This window comes from Leucopleurus acutus (genome assembly GCF_964270905.1).
Source record: "Leucopleurus acutus genome assembly, chromosome: 2".
NCBI lineage: Eukaryota > Metazoa > Chordata > Mammalia > Artiodactyla > Delphinidae > Leucopleurus > Leucopleurus acutus.
Genome location: NC_139143.1, coordinates 54,952,232 through 54,972,653, shown reverse-complemented (window position 1 = coordinate 54,972,653; position 20,422 = coordinate 54,952,232). Strand labels below are relative to the sequence as shown.

Below are 20,422 nucleotides of genomic sequence, written 5' to 3'. Positions count from 1 at the left end.
CCTTTGGAAAATTGTCACTTTTAATAATAGAGGCAGTTGCCTAAGCTAATACTCTGGCTTGGTTTGGGATGAAGTCAACATGAGATACTTGTGGGACGAGCACCTCTCTGGGGATTCCAGCAAAAATGAGGACATTTCCTCCCACCTCCCCCGCCCCACCCCCGGCTCTGGGGAGATGCGGACAGACGTCTGATCCCAGGAAACCGAGGGTTTCTCAAGCTTTCCCTGCCCACGGAGCCCACAGGAATGTTAGCAGGCCCCTGGGATGGAGCTCCTGTTCCAGCACGAGGGGCCCAACACCCCCCGTGTCTTCATGAAGAGTTCTCTGCAGGTCTTGCTGTGGGGGTGGGGAGGTGGGTGAGTGGGTGGTCAGAGCAGCAGAGCCGTCCTGATTGGCAATTCCCTCTCCCGATGGTGACTGACGTGACCTCATTCTGCCACACGGCAGCGAGCAGGATCAGGGTACAATCTTGTCCCCCCGCAGCAGACAGTGGCCTCTCCCTGTAGCTCTGGCCTGGGTCGCGTCTCAGAGGTGGGGGTCTGTGACATTCATCCTGCTTCAACTTCCTGCTCACAGGCACAGCTTTGATCATATCTTTTCATCTTCTGGTCAAAGGCTCCCCAGGGGCGGCAGGGGTGGGGATGGGGACAGGAAGTGGGAGGGGGCAGACTCTGCTCCCCCCAGTGTGGGGAATCTGAGGAAAGGATATGAGACATATTGAGGCAGGAAGCCACTTGGCCTTGGGAGTGAGAACACTCGTGGCAGCCAGGCGGCACATCTCTTGGAAGGAATGTGGAATCATCATCATCCTTCCAGGAGGCGGAATTTCAAGACAGGCCCTGCTGGGTTTCAGGAATACTTTGGGTGGGAGGATGCCCTGTGGTCTTAGCCAGGCACTTTCCTTGGGCACCAGGGCCGAGCAAGACAGATACGGCTGCATCTCTTGGCTCAATCACTATCTAGTGGGAGACATTAAACAAATGACTAATTATTTCAACTGTATTGCTCTTAAGGATAAGAGCAGGTTACTATTTAAGTGGCTAATCTCTTGTAGTGGCTAATGTCTTCTGGGTAACTGGCAAAAGTTGGGGCCATATCTCACCGTGGAGGCTGAATTTCTCCAACCAAGCTGTTCCCAGGTACTCTTACATTCTTTCATTCAACAAACTTTTATTGAGTGTATATGGTGAACCAGGCACTGTCCTGGTGTTGCCCAATGAGACAGACAAGTGCAGTGTGCTCACAGAGCTTACCTCCAGTAGGGAGAGATCGTAAACAAATAAATACATAAATAAGAAAACATCAGGTGGAGCTTGGTACAATATTGAATATAAAACAAAATGACTTTTAAGCCAAAACCTAAATGACAGGAACCGGCCAGACATAGGGATACCTGGGAAAAGAGCATTCCCAGTGTGGCCACAGCTAGTGCAAAGGCCCTGAGGTGGGAAAAAGTGTTCAAATAAAGAAACTAGGTGGAACTGGGGCACAGAGAGGCGGGAGAAGTAGAGAAGGACCAGATCACGATAAAGATGGGGTTTCATTCCAAATGTGAAGAGAAGCCATTAGAGTGCTTTAAACAGAGGGCTTGACTTCCATTAGCGACAGAATCCAATTTACACTGACTTACCCAGGCAAGTCTAACTGGTAAGACCCTCTATGGAATCATTCTGAGATCAGGGTTCAGGATCCCGACCGTCTCCCTCAAACAGTCCTCTCTTCTCAAGGCACAGTACCTGAGTTACTCAGGCCAACTCGTACTTCTTCTCCAGATGAGGATATTCAGGGATGAACAGGGGACTACCAGCAGGAAGCGGAAGCACCATTTATTAGAGGACCTGCTATGCACCAGGCACAGTACTAGCAGCTTTATTTCTTAATACATTTAATCCTTGAAGCAACCATCTTCTGAGATGTGTGCTTCAGTTCTCATTTCATGGATGGGGAGACCAAGACTCAGTGAGATGTAGTAACTAGTCCAAGCTGCACAGCAAGCGAGTGAATTTGAACCCACTCTGGTCTGCTTTAAAGGCTCTTTCCACCACAGTATGCCTCTTCTAGATCCATTTTTAAGACTCCCATTTTAGTGACTTGAAATTCCTTGGTGTGAAAATGTAGTCTATCTTATTTTTTCTCCAGGCTTATCCCGAGCTAAGTCCTCAGCTCATTACTCTACATCGCCCCCTAAAGTATATAATTTTGTGTGCTTCTGAGTAGGTTAAACAAGATGCAAGGAGAGGGCATCCAACAGAAACCACACAACAGTAGGTGAGGAGCTTCTGAAACATGCTCCAGCCATTTCGGGAAAGAATCCTCCACCCTTCTTCTGACCCCTGCTCCTCTCTGGAGGGAAGGCCGAGTGGGAACGCATTTCCAGGATGGCTCTGTTAGTGCAAATCAATGAACGATCCTTTAGAGGGGTTTCGCAGAGGAAATCATTCCCACTCCCATTTCCAATCTGCCTGGGGGTGTGGGAAGGCAAGGAATTCCAGACTCAAGTCAAAAGCGTGAAAACCAAACCAACAGTGCCTTTCACAGGAGAACCCTATCTCCCATGGTAGGGCCGAAGCCGCCTTCCCCAGAGCTGGAAACACGGCCTCAGGCTTATCAGTGTGGAGACCTAATCCCCGGGGTGGAAGTGTCCATTGGGCTTCCTGGCTGGGGCTGGACTGTCTGATAAAAACCATCTGAGCCTGAAAAACCAAATGTTTGTCTTTGCTCCATTTATCCTGGAGCCCTGGGATTTCTTCTGGAGTGGCTAGTGCCCCAGGCTCTTCCTTTGTTTATTTTCTTTGGTTGTTTTCCCATAGCTGGTGGATGCAGGAAGCAGTTAGCCCATGCCTGGTTGGCTGGAAAAACGTAGAACACAGCCAATTAGAGCCAGCCTGTGGAATGTTGGGCTTGGAGAAGTGCGAAAAGAAAGAAAAAGAAAAACGTTTCCTCATTGGCCCATCTCTGGTGCTTGATGTTCCACCTTTGCGTTTTCATTCCTTTGAGTTAAATATTGACCCTTGCTCATTTAAAATGCAAATACCATTTTCAAGCAGGGAATACATTTAATCATTAAACTGAATGATTTTGCCTGCTTGCTGAAAAGTCAAGTCTCCCAGATAAGGACCAAGATAAACCTTCTATTTCAACCAGCCAGAACCAATTCCCCAAAAGGTCTTATGCCCACCACTGGACCTTTTACAGCCTTCTCTCAACCTCAAAAGCCCTTCTTTTTGCAGGCACTTAACCCAATCCTGCCCATTATTCAAAGCCCAGCTCAAGTGCTACCCCCTCCCTCGTGGTCTGCTATGAATTACACATCATTCTTCCCACTTGTCTGTCTTATCTGGATTAGGGATCTGAATGTATGCCAAGTCCTGCTCTGCTGCTAATAGCGAAGTGGTCTTGGACAAGTCACAACCCATGTGAGCCCTGGTTTCCATACGTATAAATGGGAACCGAGATTCCACTTTCAGGAGTGTGCCGGTGGTTAACTGAGATAACCCACGAGAAACAAGCCAAGTGTTTATTGTGTCTCCCCATTAGAAAGCACAGTGCACAATGGTGGGGAACTTTGTCTATTCTGTTTTCTCCGTTCCTCCAGCCCTAGAACGGTGTCTGGCCCATGGCAGGTACTCAATAAATATTTTAAAACCAATGAATAAATAACAGCCAACATTTATTGACTGCTTACTAGGTTCAAGAACTCTTCTAAACTTTTTATATGTTTCATTTCATGTAATATAAAGAACTAATAGAATAAAAACTGTAAGATATTTTTAGATTGCAAGTGCTGCAAGGACAAACAGTGTGCTTATATTCATACTGGGCTCTCAGTATCAGCTGAAAGATTGATTGAACGAAAGAATGCTTGAATCAGAATTAATTGCCCGACTGCCTTCCATTATAATATGATGGACAAAGCAGCTGGCAGCATCAGATTCCCTAGACGATGGGTTTTGTCTGGGGGCGGGGAGTGAGGATAAGAGTTTCCTGTTTCACAGATCTGTCCATGGCTGACCCTTTAGGCTTTGGCCTTGACTTCCCATAGATCCCGGTCCATGCCTGGATATGTGCTTTGGTGCTGGTGTCAGGATGCGGCATAGCAAAGATCAGGTCTGCTGGGGGAAACTAGTTCTAATAAAAAGTCTGGGAATGGGATGGGATAGAGGGACTGGGTCCCAAACTCCAAAGGCTGGTCCAGGAAACTGGATCTTGCTCTCTCTCAGGAATCAAGAATGAAAATGCCAACTGCCAGGCCACACAAGTAACTCTTTTGTATTCCATAGAAAGAAACATGATGAATATGTATGGAATTTTCTCCCCACAGAATGTAAGGGGAAGGGGTGTGTCATTGGTCAGAGAAGGTCAGAATTCACTATGGGCTGATGGATTTTTGTGTCTGTTGGGAAATGCCCAAGGGATGTGTTTGGGTGGGGATGGTTGTTCCTTTAGTTGTGTAATTAGATTTCTGGATGGAGAGCATAGGTTCAGGAATCCAAAGCAAAAGAAAGCAAGACTGACTCAACGGAGAGTTTGTGATTGTGCCGAAAGAGGGCTTGGCAGCCCTACTGTAGAACAGACTGTCCCAGCTGCTTTCCAGCCTGGGTGGGGCATTGCTGCTCCACGGTCCCCACTGAGCTCTCTTTACAGAAGGATGGTGGGGCTTCTATGTCTCCCAGACCTGTCTGAACTAGTGGCTTCTCTCTTGGTTTGTTCCTGAGGATTCTGGAGAGACTGGAATGCAGAGCAAGGGTCTAGGACTTTTCCAAGAAACTTGGTTCTCTTCCCCACCCTCCTGTCCCATCATTGGCAGATTCAAGGCTTCAGGTTCATGGTCACTGAGCACAGGTCTGTGGCCAGCAAGTATCACTTGGGACACCAGGTGATAAGAAGTAATGTGTTCTGATAAAGGGTTGAATAAATGAATGAAACCTGGGACAGAAGTGGGTCTCACATACCTGATCCCTGGTAATCTCATGGTTAGGAACAGAGATCCCTGAAACGGGCCGCTTCCAGGCAAACTCCAGAGGCTAGAACTTTCTATTAGAATAAGCAGGGCTCACCCTGTGCCAGTCTTGAAAGAAAGACCTTCCTTTTCTAGACCCTGAGCTCCAACTTTCCCCAAATACGGACAGTGGGATAATTCACTGAGTTACTAACTAGTTTCATGTTCCCTATATATGCCTTTGCCCAATCCCCACCCTATTTCTAGCAGAGAACCAGACCCTTTATGAGAGGACTTTTCAGGGCAGAAAATAGTACGTTTTGAAGTCAATGGCTTTAAACCACTGAAGAGATTTCCCTAGATGTCCAGAGGAGGGGAGAGAAAATAGGGGAGATAGCTTCAGAATAGAAAGAAGAGGTTCAGCTGCCCCCCTCCCACACTAGAAAGAAGTTAGAGAGCTGTGAAGCCCACCCCCTCCTCCCTCCCAGACAGCGCCCTAAGGGCAAAGCCTCAGAAGAAAATAGCGCCAGGATCATAGGTGGGTTGGGCCCAGCACGGGGCCTTCCAGGCTCAGCCAGGAGTCACACGGCCCAGGTGGGCCTGGAGCAGGTTGCCATCCACCTCACTGGACCGCGAAGGCCCCAATAGGGAAGACGTCTGCGGCGACCCTGATGAACTGATGTTCACGTTCAGAGCCCACGAGAGCCTCTCAGGTTCTGCTAGTCAGTAATGAATGAGATTAACTTTCCATCATCCCTGTGGGATGGCGATTTGGAGTTGAATTTTCATGTGATTTAAATAAATTGTGATATTTCTGGCACACCTCTGTTGTGGCCTGAAATTCACACTTTTACATAAGGAAACAGCTCCTTGATTTTGATTTTTTTTTTTGCCTCTACCTCGGCTGTCATGATTCTAAGGACCCCACAGATTCACTGTCGGTTGAATCAGGGAACTGAGCAATTGGTTGGGTGGGGCTGGGGAGGTAGAGCTCTAGGCTCTAGAAAACCATCTGGAGTGAGCCCTGAGGGTCTGCTTCACCCAGTCCCCCTTCTGCCTGTGCTGTGGACTGAAATTCTCAGCACCCTGAACAGGACAGATGTGGGGTCCCTGCTGGTTTGGAATTGCTGTGCCTCTGGGAGCAGCCAGGCTGGGTGCTCCCATCTCCAGGATGACCCGTCGGGTGGGAACATGGTTGAACAGATGAGGGTCTCACTCCATCTCCAGCCCCAGTTAAATCCACAGCTACCAGTTTTTCAATTCTTTTCTTGTAACCAACACGTCATTTCAACATCAGGGACCAACTGGAAGAGGAGTGACCTGGGGCTCTTTTTCCTGGTTCTCTGAATGTGGGATCTGACAACGTCAGGAGCAGCCATGTCGGAGAGAAATTAGAGGCCCTGCAGTCAGCCTTCTCTCTGGGAGGAACACAGAGGAACTGGCCGTGCTTCAAGGGCCCCCAGTTGTGTCAATTTCAGGCTCCAGAAAGCGGGGTCTGCCCTTGAGAGTCACACTTAGCAAAGAGGCCCTAGAGACGTCCTGTTCAGGCAGTGGCCTTTCAGGCTGCTGCCCCTGTCAATTTCATCCCTCTAAAATCGCTCCCCAGCTGCCAGGGCCTCCCCATGGGATGGGGCCTCAGGCAACTGCCCGGATTTGCCTGGATTCTTGAAAGAGCTTTGCTGAAATCTTGTACAGAATTTCTCCCGCATTACTTTTTCCTTTAAAAGCAACTTGTAAAGTAGAGAGGAAAGTAAAAGTTAATTAAGCCACTTAATCCAGAACCAAAAAGAGGTTTCATTTTTCACCTGCAGGAAATTGTGCAGGGGTAGAGAGGAAAGGACTACACAGTATAATCTGCTTCCCTGAAACTATGCCTCCCCTCTTGGTTATCCCACAGCAGGTTAGCATCTATGCCCTTCACCTTGAATATTTATGTGTTTATCTATGTGTCTATTTAGGTAAATTCACTTATTAACAGTTGTTGTATGTCACTGTGTGTCAGGTGCTAGGCTGGGCACTTTACGTGGATAATCTCACTTAATTCTCCCCAAACCCTATGAGATGGGTACTGTCATGATGCCCATTTTAGAGATGGGAAAAACTGATGCTCAGAATATATTTTGGCATGAGCTGTGTTGGAGCAGAACTAGAATCTTGAGTTTAACCCTGAAGGTTCTCTATTTCTCTCTCTCTTCAGAGACATATATGTACATGAAAAATTTTCATATGCAGACATCTTACCAGGTGGTAATACTTGGTACCAGGTGGTACCTGATACTTGGGGGCAGGGACTGGATTGGTTATTTCTTTAAAAATCTCAGAATGCTATAGATAACATTCTATAGATTTTTGAAAAACAACCAAGGCCCAAAGGAGTTGAGTGATTTGCATGGGGTCACACAGTAAGTAATGAAAAAGTACTAGGTCTAGAATATCTGCCCTGAGAATCCAACTTTCAAAGGGCTATGGGTTTGGGAGCTAGGATTAGCTCTGGCTATCAGATGAATGAATTAATGAAAGAACAAAAATGAATGTACGTCTGAAGGGTGAGTAACTCATGAATTAGCTAGTTTAAGACCATCTCTGTCAGATCTGGTACAAAAGATGTCCAATGAGCTTCTGAATGGTATAAGTTTAACTTCCTAGTTCCCTCTATCCCAAGTCAATTGCCAGAAGGATCCTACTGACCTTTTGCTATTAACTTCTCCCCTCTTGACCCCTTTTCTCTTGTTAAGGGAATTCTAGGGTGGTATTTACCACCTCTTCAAAAGAATCAAAGGAAAACAAAACACACAATAATTTCAAGAAGGCAAAGTCTTTTAAAAAAGACTTTTTTAAAAAGTCTCCCTCCCCCATCTTTCCCCACCAGCACACACCCTCCAAGCACTACATGGAGAAGGTATTCTATGACTCAGATTGCTTTTTTTCCCAGGGGCTTTCCAGGAGCAATCCTGAGGAGGAGTGAGTATAAAAATACAGGACGAGATAAAGCTGGGGTAGGTGAGAATTTTCTTTTTTTTAATTTAATTTTTTTTTTTCGGTACGCGGGCCTCTCACTGTTGTGGCCTCTCCCGTTGCGGAGCACAGGCTCCGGATGCGCAGGGCCAGCGGCCATGGCTCACGGGCCCAGCCGCTCCGCGGCATGTGGGATCTTCCCGGACCGGGGCACGAACCCGCGTCCCCTGCATCGGCAGGCGGACTCTCAACCACTGCGCCACCAGGGAAGCCCTAATTTAATTTTTTAAACTAATTTTTACTGGAGTAGAGCTGCTTTGAGAATTTTATTCCATGATGATGTGAATGGGTTGTCCATTGCCCTCCTGTGTGAGGAGGGAAGTCTACAGGTCAAAGTCGAGTAGTCCCTCCCCATCCATCCCCACGCCAGCTGTGCACAGGCCATAACCTTGCTACTCACATCTGCCTCATTCCAGAGCCCTGGGATGCAGAAAGACTCCAGGAGGTCACTGCCACACAGCAGCAAGATCCGCAGCTCTGAGGAGGGGGAACAAAGTTAGAAAAGGGAGTGAGTGGAGGCCTGGGAAACATTCAAGTCTCAGCCTTCTTCCCCCGCTGAACACAGAAGTGTCCCATCCTTGGGGCTCCAGAGCCCAGTTCTTCCAGGCACCTCTGCTCACGCCTCCCCCAGGCTCATTTACAGACCACCCTCATTCCCTGCAGGACGAATGCAGCAGAGAGGGAGACTAATTGTCCTGGTTTGCTGGTACTGAGGGGTTTCCAGGATGGGTTTCCATGCTAAGCCAGGATGGCTGGTCACCCAAACAGAGACTGAGCCAGCTACATGCCTAGTGTGAGGTCTAAGGGTCTCTCCTTTGCTCCGTATCAAACCGAAGTGCCCGTGGAGTTTGGTTCCTCCGCTGCTGTGCATTATCTGGGGTTTGTCTCGTCACAAGCACCCGATGTGATGGGGGGCAGGGGACACCGAGTGCACCCTCAATTCATCAGCTAGCTCAGCTCATCGGATGTCCTCTCTTTACATGGCCAGTGTCCTCAGCAAAGGGCTTGAGGAGTGAGGCTGCCCCCCACTTTCCTGACTCCCAGGCTTACTTCTTGCTTGTCATTTGTTTTTCTTCCCTCATTAAGCTCACTCTGAATTACCCCAGTGAGGCCACTGTCATTTAAAACAGGCAACAAACTGACCGGGGCATGAACACTGAGTAGCAGGGGGAAAAAGAATCCTGGGATTCTCAGAACCACGTGGGGAGAGACTTCCACCTGGGCTGGGATTCAGGTGGTGCATCTGGTTCCCTGGCATCCCAGGCCTTTCCGTCAAAAGGCTGTGGCTGTGGGTATCTTGCCTGAAACAGTGAGACAGCCCCACTCTGAGCCTTCCAGAGAACGCTGCCACCCTGGACCCTGAGGCCGAGAGTTGGGCGGCAGCTCTGCCCGCCTCAGACCCTGTAGCTAGCTCAGGGACCTGACGAGAACTTTCAGGTGGTGAGCTCGCCCTGGCTGCAGGCTGAGTGGAAGGCTGCTGGGCTGGCGACAGACAGTGAGAGCATCTCACGGTCCCAGGTCAGTGCAGCTCATACTCAGGGAGCCCCATGGAGCCCTGGGGTCTTAACTCTTAAATATTCCTGCAGCCTCCCCTCTCCCCTCTCCTCCACGTCACACTGTAGTCTCATGGTCTGTTTATGTGCAGGGACCTTAGTTGATCTTTATATCTCCAGGGCCTGGCAGAGCGACCTGTGCACAGTAGGTGCTCAGGATGTGTTGAATGAGTGAACAACAGACAGGCTGACCGCAGAGGCCACGTGGGCAGGCTGTCTAAGAGCCTTCTGGGTGCTCTGGGATGGCAGTCCGGGATGGTGATTGTGGCCTTGTCTCTTGCAGCATGGAGGCCCTGGTCAATGGTGCCTCCCTCTGTGTTAGGCCACCAGCCTTCGGATGGCTGAGAGGAGCCAGACTGGGCTCGTTCTGGGATCCCGTTGTTCCCTGTCTCCAGCTTGGAGCCACCCAGAATTCCAGGTCAGCTCTCTGTTGAAAGGCTGAAGCTCTGTAACCGTGGGCCTAAGAGTTCAGTTAGCTGGCGGTCTCCGGACGACATGCTGGTCCTCAGCTTCTTCTACATCAGTGATTCTCCACTGGGGGCGATTTTGTCTCCAGAATTTGGCGATGTCTGGAGACTTTTCTGGTTGTCAAGACCGGAGAGAGGGGTGTGCCACTGTGCTTAGAGGGCAGGAATGCCACTCAACCGTCTCCACAGCACACAGCAGCCCGCATGACACAGGATCATCTGGTCCCCAGTGTCAACAGTGCCATGGTTGAGAAACCCTGCTCTACAGCCATGGAAATGAATCTCTTTTCTATTCCCAAGCCAGAGACTCACTTTCTCACTTGAAAATAATGTAGGATTATTTTTAAAGCCAGAGCAGATCAAGTTAAAGCGCGGGGTTTCCACCTTTGCTTGCAGCACTGGAACAGATGGATGTGTCACAGGCCAGAGGCCCTGGCAGGGCTTGGGATCCCACGTGTGGCCGCTGGAGGGCAGCAGTGGTTTCTCAGGTTTATCATCTGAGACTAAGGTGCGTGTTTTCAGCCCCTAAGCCTTGGGTCTGGGGCAGGCCCCGGGAGCAGTCAGCTTGTTAAGAAAGTGGAAATGGAGCCATAGGTGCTAAGTGAGCTAGGAGAAATGGCTTCTCCCTTCTCGTGACGCGTGCAAGGGGATTTCAAAAAGGGGACATGTGAGCCAGAGGGCCTCACAGCACAGTGGTCTAGAGGCCAGGCAAGCTCCCTTCCTGGGACCTCCTCTGGGTCCAACTTTCTTCCCCAGTTCAGGATCCAGCGAGCCAGAATCAGCACTCTCCTGCCACACTCTCCTCCCGGGAATCCGGGTTATGCAAAGCCCCAGGCCCTGCAGCCCCTTCCACTCCCCACTGCGCACTGAGGCAGCTGCCACCTGTACCACACGAGGCCACAAATCCATCCAGACTGCTGTGGGCACTCAGCTTTCCTTTCTCTGAAAAGAGGAGCAAGACTAGCCCTGCGCCTCGCAAGGCTGCAGTGAGATGGTAAAGGTGGAGTGCTAGGAGCTAGGAGCGTGGCCGGGGAAACAAACACCCATTGCATTGCCTCTCGGTAGGAGGGGGAGCTCCCCAGGGCGGGCAGCCTGATACACGGGCCCTGGGTGCTGGCAAGGTGCAGAGATCCCAGCTGAAGCTGGGCCACCATGCATTCTTCCTGGAACAAGGTGTCGGAGGAAAATATACATTGGAATAGAGCTGAAAGTCTGAAGACTGCTCTGAGCTCGGCTGGGCTGGTCGAGAAGACTTCCTCCCCGGGAAGGTAGTTCCTGGCCAGGTGTGGAACCGCAGGGAAGGGGGAGTGCAGGGCTTTGGGGTGTTTGGGGCTGTGGAACCTGGGGTTGCATGCTTCTTCCTCCTGGCTTTGGGAAGCGTCCAGAAAGGCAGGCGCCCTTTCCTGTGGTCCTCAGACAGCCATGTGCTGGTAAATAAAGCCTATTAAAACTTGATAAAAGAACTGGGAAGTGAGGAGTTTTGAGTACTTAATACTTGTTTTGAATACAATGTATTTAACTGTTACTTAATGTAATTTAATTTTTAGTATAGACTGCGTTTAACCACTGGTTGGTAAGATCCCTGAAAATTTTACAAATGGCCCTAGCGAATAAATACGAACCGACTCAGGTGCACCACTGCCTGGGATCAGGGGACAGGCCCCAGAGAAGTTCCTTGAAATGACATCACATCTGCTGGGCCTCCTGGGAGAACCCAGTGCCCAGATGCAGCCCCAAACCTCCATCTCTAGGAGGGGGTGCCTGGAGCATCTCTGCAGCTCGAGTGGAAGATTAAGCGTGTCAGCTGGACACCAGGCTGCCCCTCATCCTAGAATTTCAAGCATTCCAACTGTCACTGACCCTCCTTGTCACCTGGTAGCTGCATCAGCTCCAGCTCCACTCTTGCTGTCTGCCCTTTACCCGGCTTCAGATACTTGTGTCTCTAACTTATTCAGGAACCTTGGAAAGATCTGTTTCCTGGTTTGTTTCCTAGGGTTGCCCAGGACTCAGCTCACTTCTATGGGGGGTTAGCTCCTTCCCATCCTGACAGCTCCGTGTAACCACCCTCCACCTGCTCTGGCCCGGGGCCTTCACTGCCCTCACACACAGTCGGGGCCTTAGTCTCTACTCAAGGCTGCGGGGGAGGTCACAGGTGTGGCTTTCTGCCCCGTCTCTCCTCATCCTCCAAATGCCGGAATCCTCTGCTGAGGAAGGTAGGGGAGCTCTTCTGCCGCAGGCACAGTGCTCTGGGCAAGAGAAGAGTCTCTCTGGCTGGCAATGAACTCAACTTCCATGACTTCTGAATGAGGGAGAAGAGGCTCTGAAGGGAAAATTGCCAACTGGTCCCATCCTACCTCCTGGGAACCTGCCTGAATCTAGTATGGAGATGTTAAAGGAGAGATAACTAAGAATATGATCTTAGCTTGGGAACAATCAATTATCCCTCTAAGAGCAGACCCTGCTGCAAACACCACCCAGGGTTTGCAAGGCTCTCCCCTCCCGCACTTTGCCCGTGGTGGAGGCCGGTGGCTCCAAATGTTCCCACTTGCCCAGCCCCACTCACCAATCTCCTCGTACCGCATCACTGTGCCCAGATTGGCATTCTCATCTAGGGAGGAAAGAGGAAATGCAGAAGCATCAGGGAACCAACTTCCGGGTACCTGATGCGCGTTCTGTACAAGAGACTCCGCAGAGGGAGAACCCAGGATGGGGTGATTGGGTGGGAGTAGGGACATCTGAGTAGCATAAACGGAGAGCACCGTCCAGCTTAAAAAGGAGAGGGAGCATCTCCTCAGGCTCCAGAGGCAGGATTCACTGTTCTGGGACTTTCAGTAATGGACAGCCTGGCTGGGTTGCCAATGACGGACACACACGTGCTCATGCTGAGCGCCCTTTGTTTCCTTCTGTATTTAGGGGAGGCTGGCCACAAGAGCAACTTCCTTGAACCTAGGGTGACAGCCTGTAGTGTCACACGGAGGCGGCCCTCTCCCGTTCAGCGTTCTGGTTCAAAGAACAAGCAAAATTGAGTATGCTGAGATTTTTCACGTGGCAGAATGGAGAGCCCGGGAAAGAAGTGAAGGACAGAGGCTTTACCATGTGCTCTGAGTGTGCACGCCCACACGGGGCACACGGCGTGCAGAGCACCGTGGAGATGCCATCCTGGCCCCCTGCCTCCTCAACCATCCCTCTTAGTTCCTATTCCAGGTTGGAAAGTGGAAATCTGAGAAATGGCAGAAGTCAGCCCCAAAGAGTCAAAGGAATGGGGGCTAGACCTTCAGCTCCTCTGCAGAGCCGAATTTGGGGTTTGTAGGAGAAAGAGCCCCAGAGACAGCTATTCTTATCTATGCTGAGTCCTTAGGGGAGCAGCAAAAAAATGGAGAAAATTAAGGAAAGGGCTTGTGTGTTCTTAGCCTCTCAGCAGGAGTGCTGACACTGCCAGAGCTGGGAGGACCTGAGGGAGGATGCTGGGCCTCTGAGAACTCTCAGGCGGATGGACACCTTCTCTAGAGGGAAGGGCCAGAACAGCCCAAGGAGGGGAGAGGAGTGGAAAAGGTCTCCAGGATCCCTGAGCCAGGATGATCACGCCTCTGGGCTCCCATCACACCTTGGCCCGCAGGCCTGGTAACATCCTCTCTTCTCTCCCAATTCTTGCTCTATAGATGCTCATCCTACAGCAGGTGCTGGGGCTTGTCCGGTGAGTGAACAAAGGGAGGAGGGAAAGAAAAGAGGCGGGATTGGTAAAGAAGGTCCTTGCTCCCTTACCCACAAAGGTGAAGCGCTCCACCGGTGGGCGGACACAGCAGATCCGGCTTAGGCTTTCTCCCACCTTTCCCAGGATCTTGGCTATGGGAGCGAGAGCAAGACAGACAGGGACAGATGGAGAGAACCACTCACAACTCACACTCGCGTCAGTCCCACATTTGGGCCACTGTAAACAGTGGGGCTGCACTGGAGGGGCAGGGGTTGGGTCATGGAGGCAGTAGGAGGGTGGAAAGAAAGAACAGAAATATGACAGCCCAAATTCCCTCTTCTCATTCCCAGTCCAAGGCACAAGCATTCTGAGCCCTAGATGGGAATCTATTTTCTGGTCGTGTTTATTACACTGTTGAAAAATTGGAAAATATGGAAGAGGAATATATATAAAAAGGAAAATAGAAAGCACCCATAATTCCACTGCTAGAGATAACCACCACTAAAGTATGCATATATTTTTTATTTTCTTCCATTTTTATTATGTGTATTAATGCAGATATGTCTACGTAACATAAATTGGATCACAGTCTACATTTAGAGGGCCTGTGCCCTGTTTGCATTTTTCGTTTTTTAATATCATGTGCATTTCCTCAGCCACCCGCAACACTAAACAGTAACACCCAAATCCACAGAGATTCAGCCTGTGGCGAAGAACTCATTTGGAGTAATTTCTGCTGGGCAAAGGCCTTCCTTCCCTTTCAGATGGTGTTTAGAATAATCAGACATCCTACTTTGGCTGAGAAGGATCTGGTTTTCAGTGATCTTTCTGAGCTCTAATCCAGAGACGTTTTCTGAGCCCCCAGACGTAGCTCTATGCAAACTATGAAATTCTGGCTCATCCTTGTGAATTACCCTATTTATGATAGACTGATAACCAAATAGATTATGGTCTCTAGGCTTGAAAAGTAATACCAGGATCTGTCTCTTGCAATTGGCCTGGAAGAAAATATTAGGAAGAACATGGACCTTGGAATCAGACAGTCCTGAATATGAATTCTGGCTCTTCCACTGTTGAGCTGTGTGACCTTAGGCAAATCACTCACCTTCTCTGAAGCTCAGTTTTCTCTTTGTAAATGGGAATATAATATCTATATCACAGAACTACCGCATTAAATGAGAACCCGTGTAAAGCACTGAGCACCGTGCAAGCATATAGTACTAGGTGCTGGGTAAATGTTGGGGGACCCCTGCTCTTTGTCAGTGAAGGGACGGCTAAGAGTGTGGGACTCTGGCTGCAGACTGTCTGGGTTTGACTCCTGGCCCTGCTACTTCCTTCCTGTGTGACCTTGGCAAGATCCTCAACCTCCTTAGAAAAGGCAGAGAAAAATGCTGCCTTTTGTCTTTAATTCCCACTTAAGGCAATCATATTTATATTAAAATGCACACCATCACCCCTGTCTCTCTCTGTCTCTGCTCCTGTCTCTATTATTGTGACTATTTCTCTCTGATGTGCTACATTAAGAATTCTCAAAGTATGGTCCCTGGACCAGAGCATCAGCATTGACTTTTTAAAAATGCAAATTCTCTTCCTTCTTCCAGACCCACTGAATCAAATTCTGGGGCAGCGCATAGCAATCTGGATTTTAACGAGCCCTCCAGGCGATTCTGAAGTTTGAGAGCCACTGCTCTACGCCAATGTTCCCCTACCTGCAGTGGGCTTGGTGGGCACATTGCTGTTCTGGTAAATGGGCTGGGAGGTCTCATTTTGGGGCTGTCCAATCACAGGCGTCATGGAGGGTGTGTTGACGTTGGAGAGGATGCAGCCAGTCACCCGCTGGGGAAGGAAGAAGGGCAGAGTCAGTGTCGTTAGCCCAGGAGACTTATGAAAGCCTTTCCCAGTTATCTCCAAACGCTCATCTGCTTGTGCATCATGGTGAGGTGTCCTGGAACTGAGAAAGAGGACTGGAGGTGGGTTCTAGATCCAGCCACACCCTGTGACCACACTAGGCTAGCAGGAGGTGAGAAACGCGTGGGATGTGTTGTTTCACAGACCTGGGGTCAAGTTTGAGCTCTGCCCCCTTCTGGCTGTGAGACCTTGGATAGTTACCTGCTCTGGAACCTCAGCTCAAGAGCCTAACATAGAGAGGCAAAAGAGCCGCCCTTCTGGGCTGCAGCAGGACTACACGAGCGAGCATACACAGAGCGCCTTTAGAGCATCTGGCTCCTGGCAGGAACTTCGTACATGCTGTGACCTTCTGTGGAACATGCATGCCTGCCCTCCCTGCCTGCTTCGTGGGGCTCAAATGAGGTCATGTCTGCAAAAGGGCTGTGCAAGCTTGGGAAAGGTCGTGCAAACACCAGGCGCTATCACCACCTGCCGCCTCTCCAGGCCAGAGACGCCAATGACAGGGTCAAGCTGGGGAGCAGTGCCAGGCGGAGCAGGGTGTGTTTGTGCTGCAGGAAGAGGGCGGCGTTCTGGGAACTCTCGCGCCTGCTCAGAGGGTGAATACACATTCCAGAGCCAATCGGAAATTCTATGTGTGTTATCCATTGTCCTGTGTTATCTGGCCTGCTGCTCCTCTCTAGCGCTACAGAAAACACAGAGCTGATAACGCAGCATTCTTCACAGCTGACCCAGAAGCAACCCCCCTTGCCCGCGGGGAGTGGAACTATTGGGCAACAGAGAAACAAAGCGTGAATTTTCAATCTGTTTAGCTTCATAGGGCTGTTGCTTATTCAAGGTCCCTTCCCTGAAAGCCAGCTTCCCCTCAATCCCTGGCCCACCACCCTTTCTGGATTATTGAGTCCAGCTGCCAGAGGACACCAAGTCCCAGGACTGGGGTGACCCTCCAAAGGCATCTTCCGCACACCACCGTGCAGGCAGAGCAGAACGTGAGTCCTTCCGAGCCCTGGAAGGGCAGGCGTTTGTCTTGTGGGGTGACCTGTCACTTCTGCGATGTTCCTGACAGGAGATGGTCACGACAGCAAGCAGCCACAGCTGGGAGCCGGCTGAGGTTGGGGACCACAGCATCTTCTCAGCCTGCTTTGTGGGATTCTCTGTCCGGCTGTGGCTGGTGGGGTGGAAGGGACAGTCTGCCTCCTTTTTATTATGATTTCACATCCAGAAAAGAACACGCCACATTCTCATTAAATAACCGGTCTGGTAGCTGAGGATTTTCTTCTTCTTGCCGCATGCATCATTTGTCCCATTCGACTTGCTCTATGCTGGAGAAGAAAAGTGCTGGCCACCTGCCCCGCTCTGCCCTCCGTAGGCTCCCACATTCTCAAAGCCTTGCATCACCTATGAAGCCCCGTGTCTCTCTCTCTCCAACAGGTCCACTCTCCATGCCAGGAACACCGGCCTGATGCTGGGACCGGGGAGACTGGGAGTTAACAAGCAGCTCCAAGCTCCCACTCTAAGGCGGGGGGCCATCGGGACTGGCATTCTTTGCCGGCCTGTGAGCATCACTGCAACAGCGTTGGCCAAGCATCTCAGGCCCAGACTCATGCTTCCGGGCCTGAGTAACAGAGGGAGGGCTCGGGAAGCCCAGACATTTAGACAGCAAAACAGCAGCCAGGCTTTCTGGCCGGTAGAGCCAGGGCTCAGGCATGCCTGCAGGGCCCCTGATTCCTCCCTTCCATCATGCAGCCTGAGGCTCCTGGGTGAAGAGAAGGTGCACAGGCCGCCAGTGTGAAGCCACTGAGATTTAAAGGATGTCTGCGAATCTTAGCGTCTCCTGACGGATACATCCTTATGCAGTAAGATGGGATGTCTTTTATTACTGCTGTTGTTGAGACAAGCCCAGAGGAGCAAGCGAGGGCCACCCTACATCAGAGTCCTTCCAAAGGGACCAGGGAAGACTCGGAATGTGTGTGAAGGGTTCTGAAAGCAGAAAGCAAGGAGATGGGTTTTCTTCAATTCCATGGGGGAAGAGCTTATTAGATGAAGCAACAGCCAGTTAGTCCTCTCCACTGCTCTTGCTCTTGACTCCCCAGATGGTCTGCAGCCCTAGAATTCCACATCTGTTCAAACAAAGCACTGTGCACAGCAGGTGGAGAGTGGGGGCATTGGGGCTGCTGGCAGCTCCCCAAGGAGAAGATTCTGAAAGGCCCCTCTGACAGCAAACACAGATGCGATGGAGGCGGCCCCTGTGTCAGGACGATACCATTCTGATCCTTGTTTGGGGCTGGGGAGGGCTGTGCATCAGGGTCAGCGGAGGCAAGGAGGATGGATTGCGGCTCGTCTCGGTGGGTCAGGCTTCTTGCTATTGACGGCACCGCTTTTCACCCCCGCACGGTGGGAGTCGATGGGTTGCCATCGACCTGTGAAGGGCGCTTTCTGCACACGCTGACTGGTGCTGCTGGCTGGCGAGGAACCTGTGCTTACCTAGCAACCAGCTCCTCGTCACTGCACACGGCCACAAGCCCTAGGCAGCCATCTGTGTGGGCTAGGCAGTCACTGTGTGTCCTCAGATACCCTGGTTCACCTCTCTGTGCTCCCTTTTACCCACAAATAAAACAGAGATGAGGGCTTCCCTGGTGGCGCAGTGGTTGGGAGTCCGCCTGCCGATGCAGGGGACACGGGTTCGTGGCCCGGTCTGGGAAGATCCCACATGCCGCGGAGTGGCTGGGCCCGTGAGCCATGGCCGCTGAGCCTGCGCGTCCGGAGCCTGTGCTCCGCAGCGGGAGAGGCCACAACAGTGAAAGGCCCATGTACCGCAAAAAAAAAAAACAAACAAAAAAAAACACAGAGATGAGAACACTGTCTGCCCGTGGACTCCTGTGAGGAGGAATGAGTGTGCATGACAGTACGATGCCTGCGGGTATGAAGTACGGCAGTAGCGGCAACCTACGCTGGGGTAAGAGGACCAATGGGTCCCCAGGAGGTGTGGCAGGAGAACCTGGCTGCTTGTAACTTTGCCCAGTGCCCTTCTCTCCTCCTTTCTTTGCTCACTTCTCCTTCTCTCCTCACTTTCTGAAGCTTTCCAGCTGTGGTCTCCTGAATCCCACCTTGAACATACTGCCAGAAGATGAAAACTGCCCCAAGTCATATCGAGGAGGGGGACAAGGCAGGAAGCAGCCTCTGGCGCTGCTCTGGGTCCCTAATTCACTGCCCTCCGTGGTGCTGCTCAGAGCCTGGTCTCCCCCACCGCTGGCGGAGAAGCAGGAAACAACAGGTCAGTAGGCCAGCAGCATCCTTTCCCTGGCCTGCCCGGCTTCCGTGGTCCACCCAACCCTAAGCCTGGCCCAGCTTACCTTCATGAGGTCCCGATGGTGTTCGAGGACGCTGCAGGTTGTCTGCCAGGTGTCCTGATAGCACTCCCATGGGTCCACCCTGACAATAGGAAAGATGTTTCCCTTGGTTTCCATTCTCACACTCTTTGCTTATTGGTTCCTTCCAATGACATGGCTCAAAAAGCTTAGCAGACCTGGTCATACCAAGTACTTAGACCTCGAATCAGGTAAAACATGGGCTTGAAACACCTTCCTGAGCCTCAGTTTCCCCACTGTAAAATGAGAGGAGTTTGACACAGGCTTACATGAACAGTTGCTGGTACTGGTCTGGCCAGGTTTAATATCAGCACCAGACCTTCCCAACTGTGGGGCTTTGGGAAAGTTATGAGATTTTTTGGTGCTCACTTTCCCATCTGTAAAATGGGAATAACAATAATGACTCTCTTGCGGGGTTATTAGAAGGGGTCAATGAGTTTTCTATGCAAAGTGCTTAGTATAGTGTCTTGCTCTTATTCTTACCTGCAAAATGGGAATTCTCCTCTGGACCTTATAGGACTGTGATAAGAATGAAATGAGCCAGGCCCTCATCAAGTGGTGACTGCAGTTACCTGAACTGGGGAATCTGCCCATGTCTGACTCCCTGTGCAGCGGGGTGCCCTGTGGGCTTGGAGGTGGGCACGGCAGCCAGACCGGAACGTACAGCCCCGCAGACTGGCCAACCCCTGCTGCACACAGGATGTGAAGTGAGCAGGGGTCCAGCCCCTGACGGATGCAGCACTCGGGCTTAATTACCAACTTAATGAGCTGCTAAATTGGGACGTTCCTCAAACACATCCTTAGCAGTTGAGCATTCCCTCCCTAGCCCCACCTCACAGCACACCTAAGGTTCCCAGAGATGAGATCTCGTGAACTGAAGACACTTAGCGACCCAGCTTGCCCTGAGCCCCCAGATCCCTGACCACCCTCCCCCCTGAGATGGGCAGACACCTGACCTGGCTAAACAGGCTCCCCCATGTCCAGGGACTCTGCGCACCCATCCCCATCTCTAGAGCTATCTCCAAGCCTCTCTGGTGACCTCAATTCGCGGAATTCTGATTTTGCCAGGGCCTGGAGCAGTGCAGGGCAGGCAGTAAGTGCTCAGTGAATATTTGTTGAATGAATAAGGGAGTTATTTCAGAATCTTCTAACCACATACAAGCAGTAACAGTCTCCTGTTCAGTATTTCCCCCACTGGACCCCATTTTCCCCGGAGATCATGAGGTGCCGTGCTAAGAGGCTCCGCTTCTACCCTGACTTGACCACAGATGTGCTGTTCCCTCTCAAACTCCTTGACTTCTCCTGAGCTGTCTTCCAACCTCACCTCTGTCTCGGGGGGGAGGGAGGGGATGAGAAAGTCTGTAAAGGGCATGCACTGCTCACACAAATCACTGCGCACAAATGGCACGGATCACTATTCAATTGTTATTGTTGCTTTCCTTCACTGCTCCCATTTCCACCCACCCCATCTCTTCTCCGCTAA

General features: G+C 50.9%; 1 protein-coding gene across 1 annotated transcript in view; it reads right to left on the bottom strand.

Annotated features, from left to right (window-relative positions):
* Nucleotides 1-20,422, bottom strand: part of NMNAT2 (nicotinamide nucleotide adenylyltransferase 2) — a gene marked incomplete at its 3' end in the record, with an annotated part of 193,365 nt that overhangs the window by 15,235 nt on the left and 157,708 nt on the right. The window contains exons 8-12 of the mRNA XM_082833824.1: nucleotides 18,925-19,003; nucleotides 15,376-15,502; nucleotides 13,738-13,818; nucleotides 12,539-12,583; nucleotides 8,356-8,432 (exon numbers count right to left, since the gene is read on the bottom strand). Of these exons, the coding sequence (XP_082689950.1) occupies nucleotides 8,356-8,432; nucleotides 12,539-12,583; nucleotides 13,738-13,818; nucleotides 15,376-15,502; nucleotides 18,925-19,003 (409 nt within the window). The remainder of the gene's footprint in view (nucleotides 1-8,355; nucleotides 8,433-12,538; nucleotides 12,584-13,737; nucleotides 13,819-15,375; nucleotides 15,503-18,924; nucleotides 19,004-20,422) is intronic.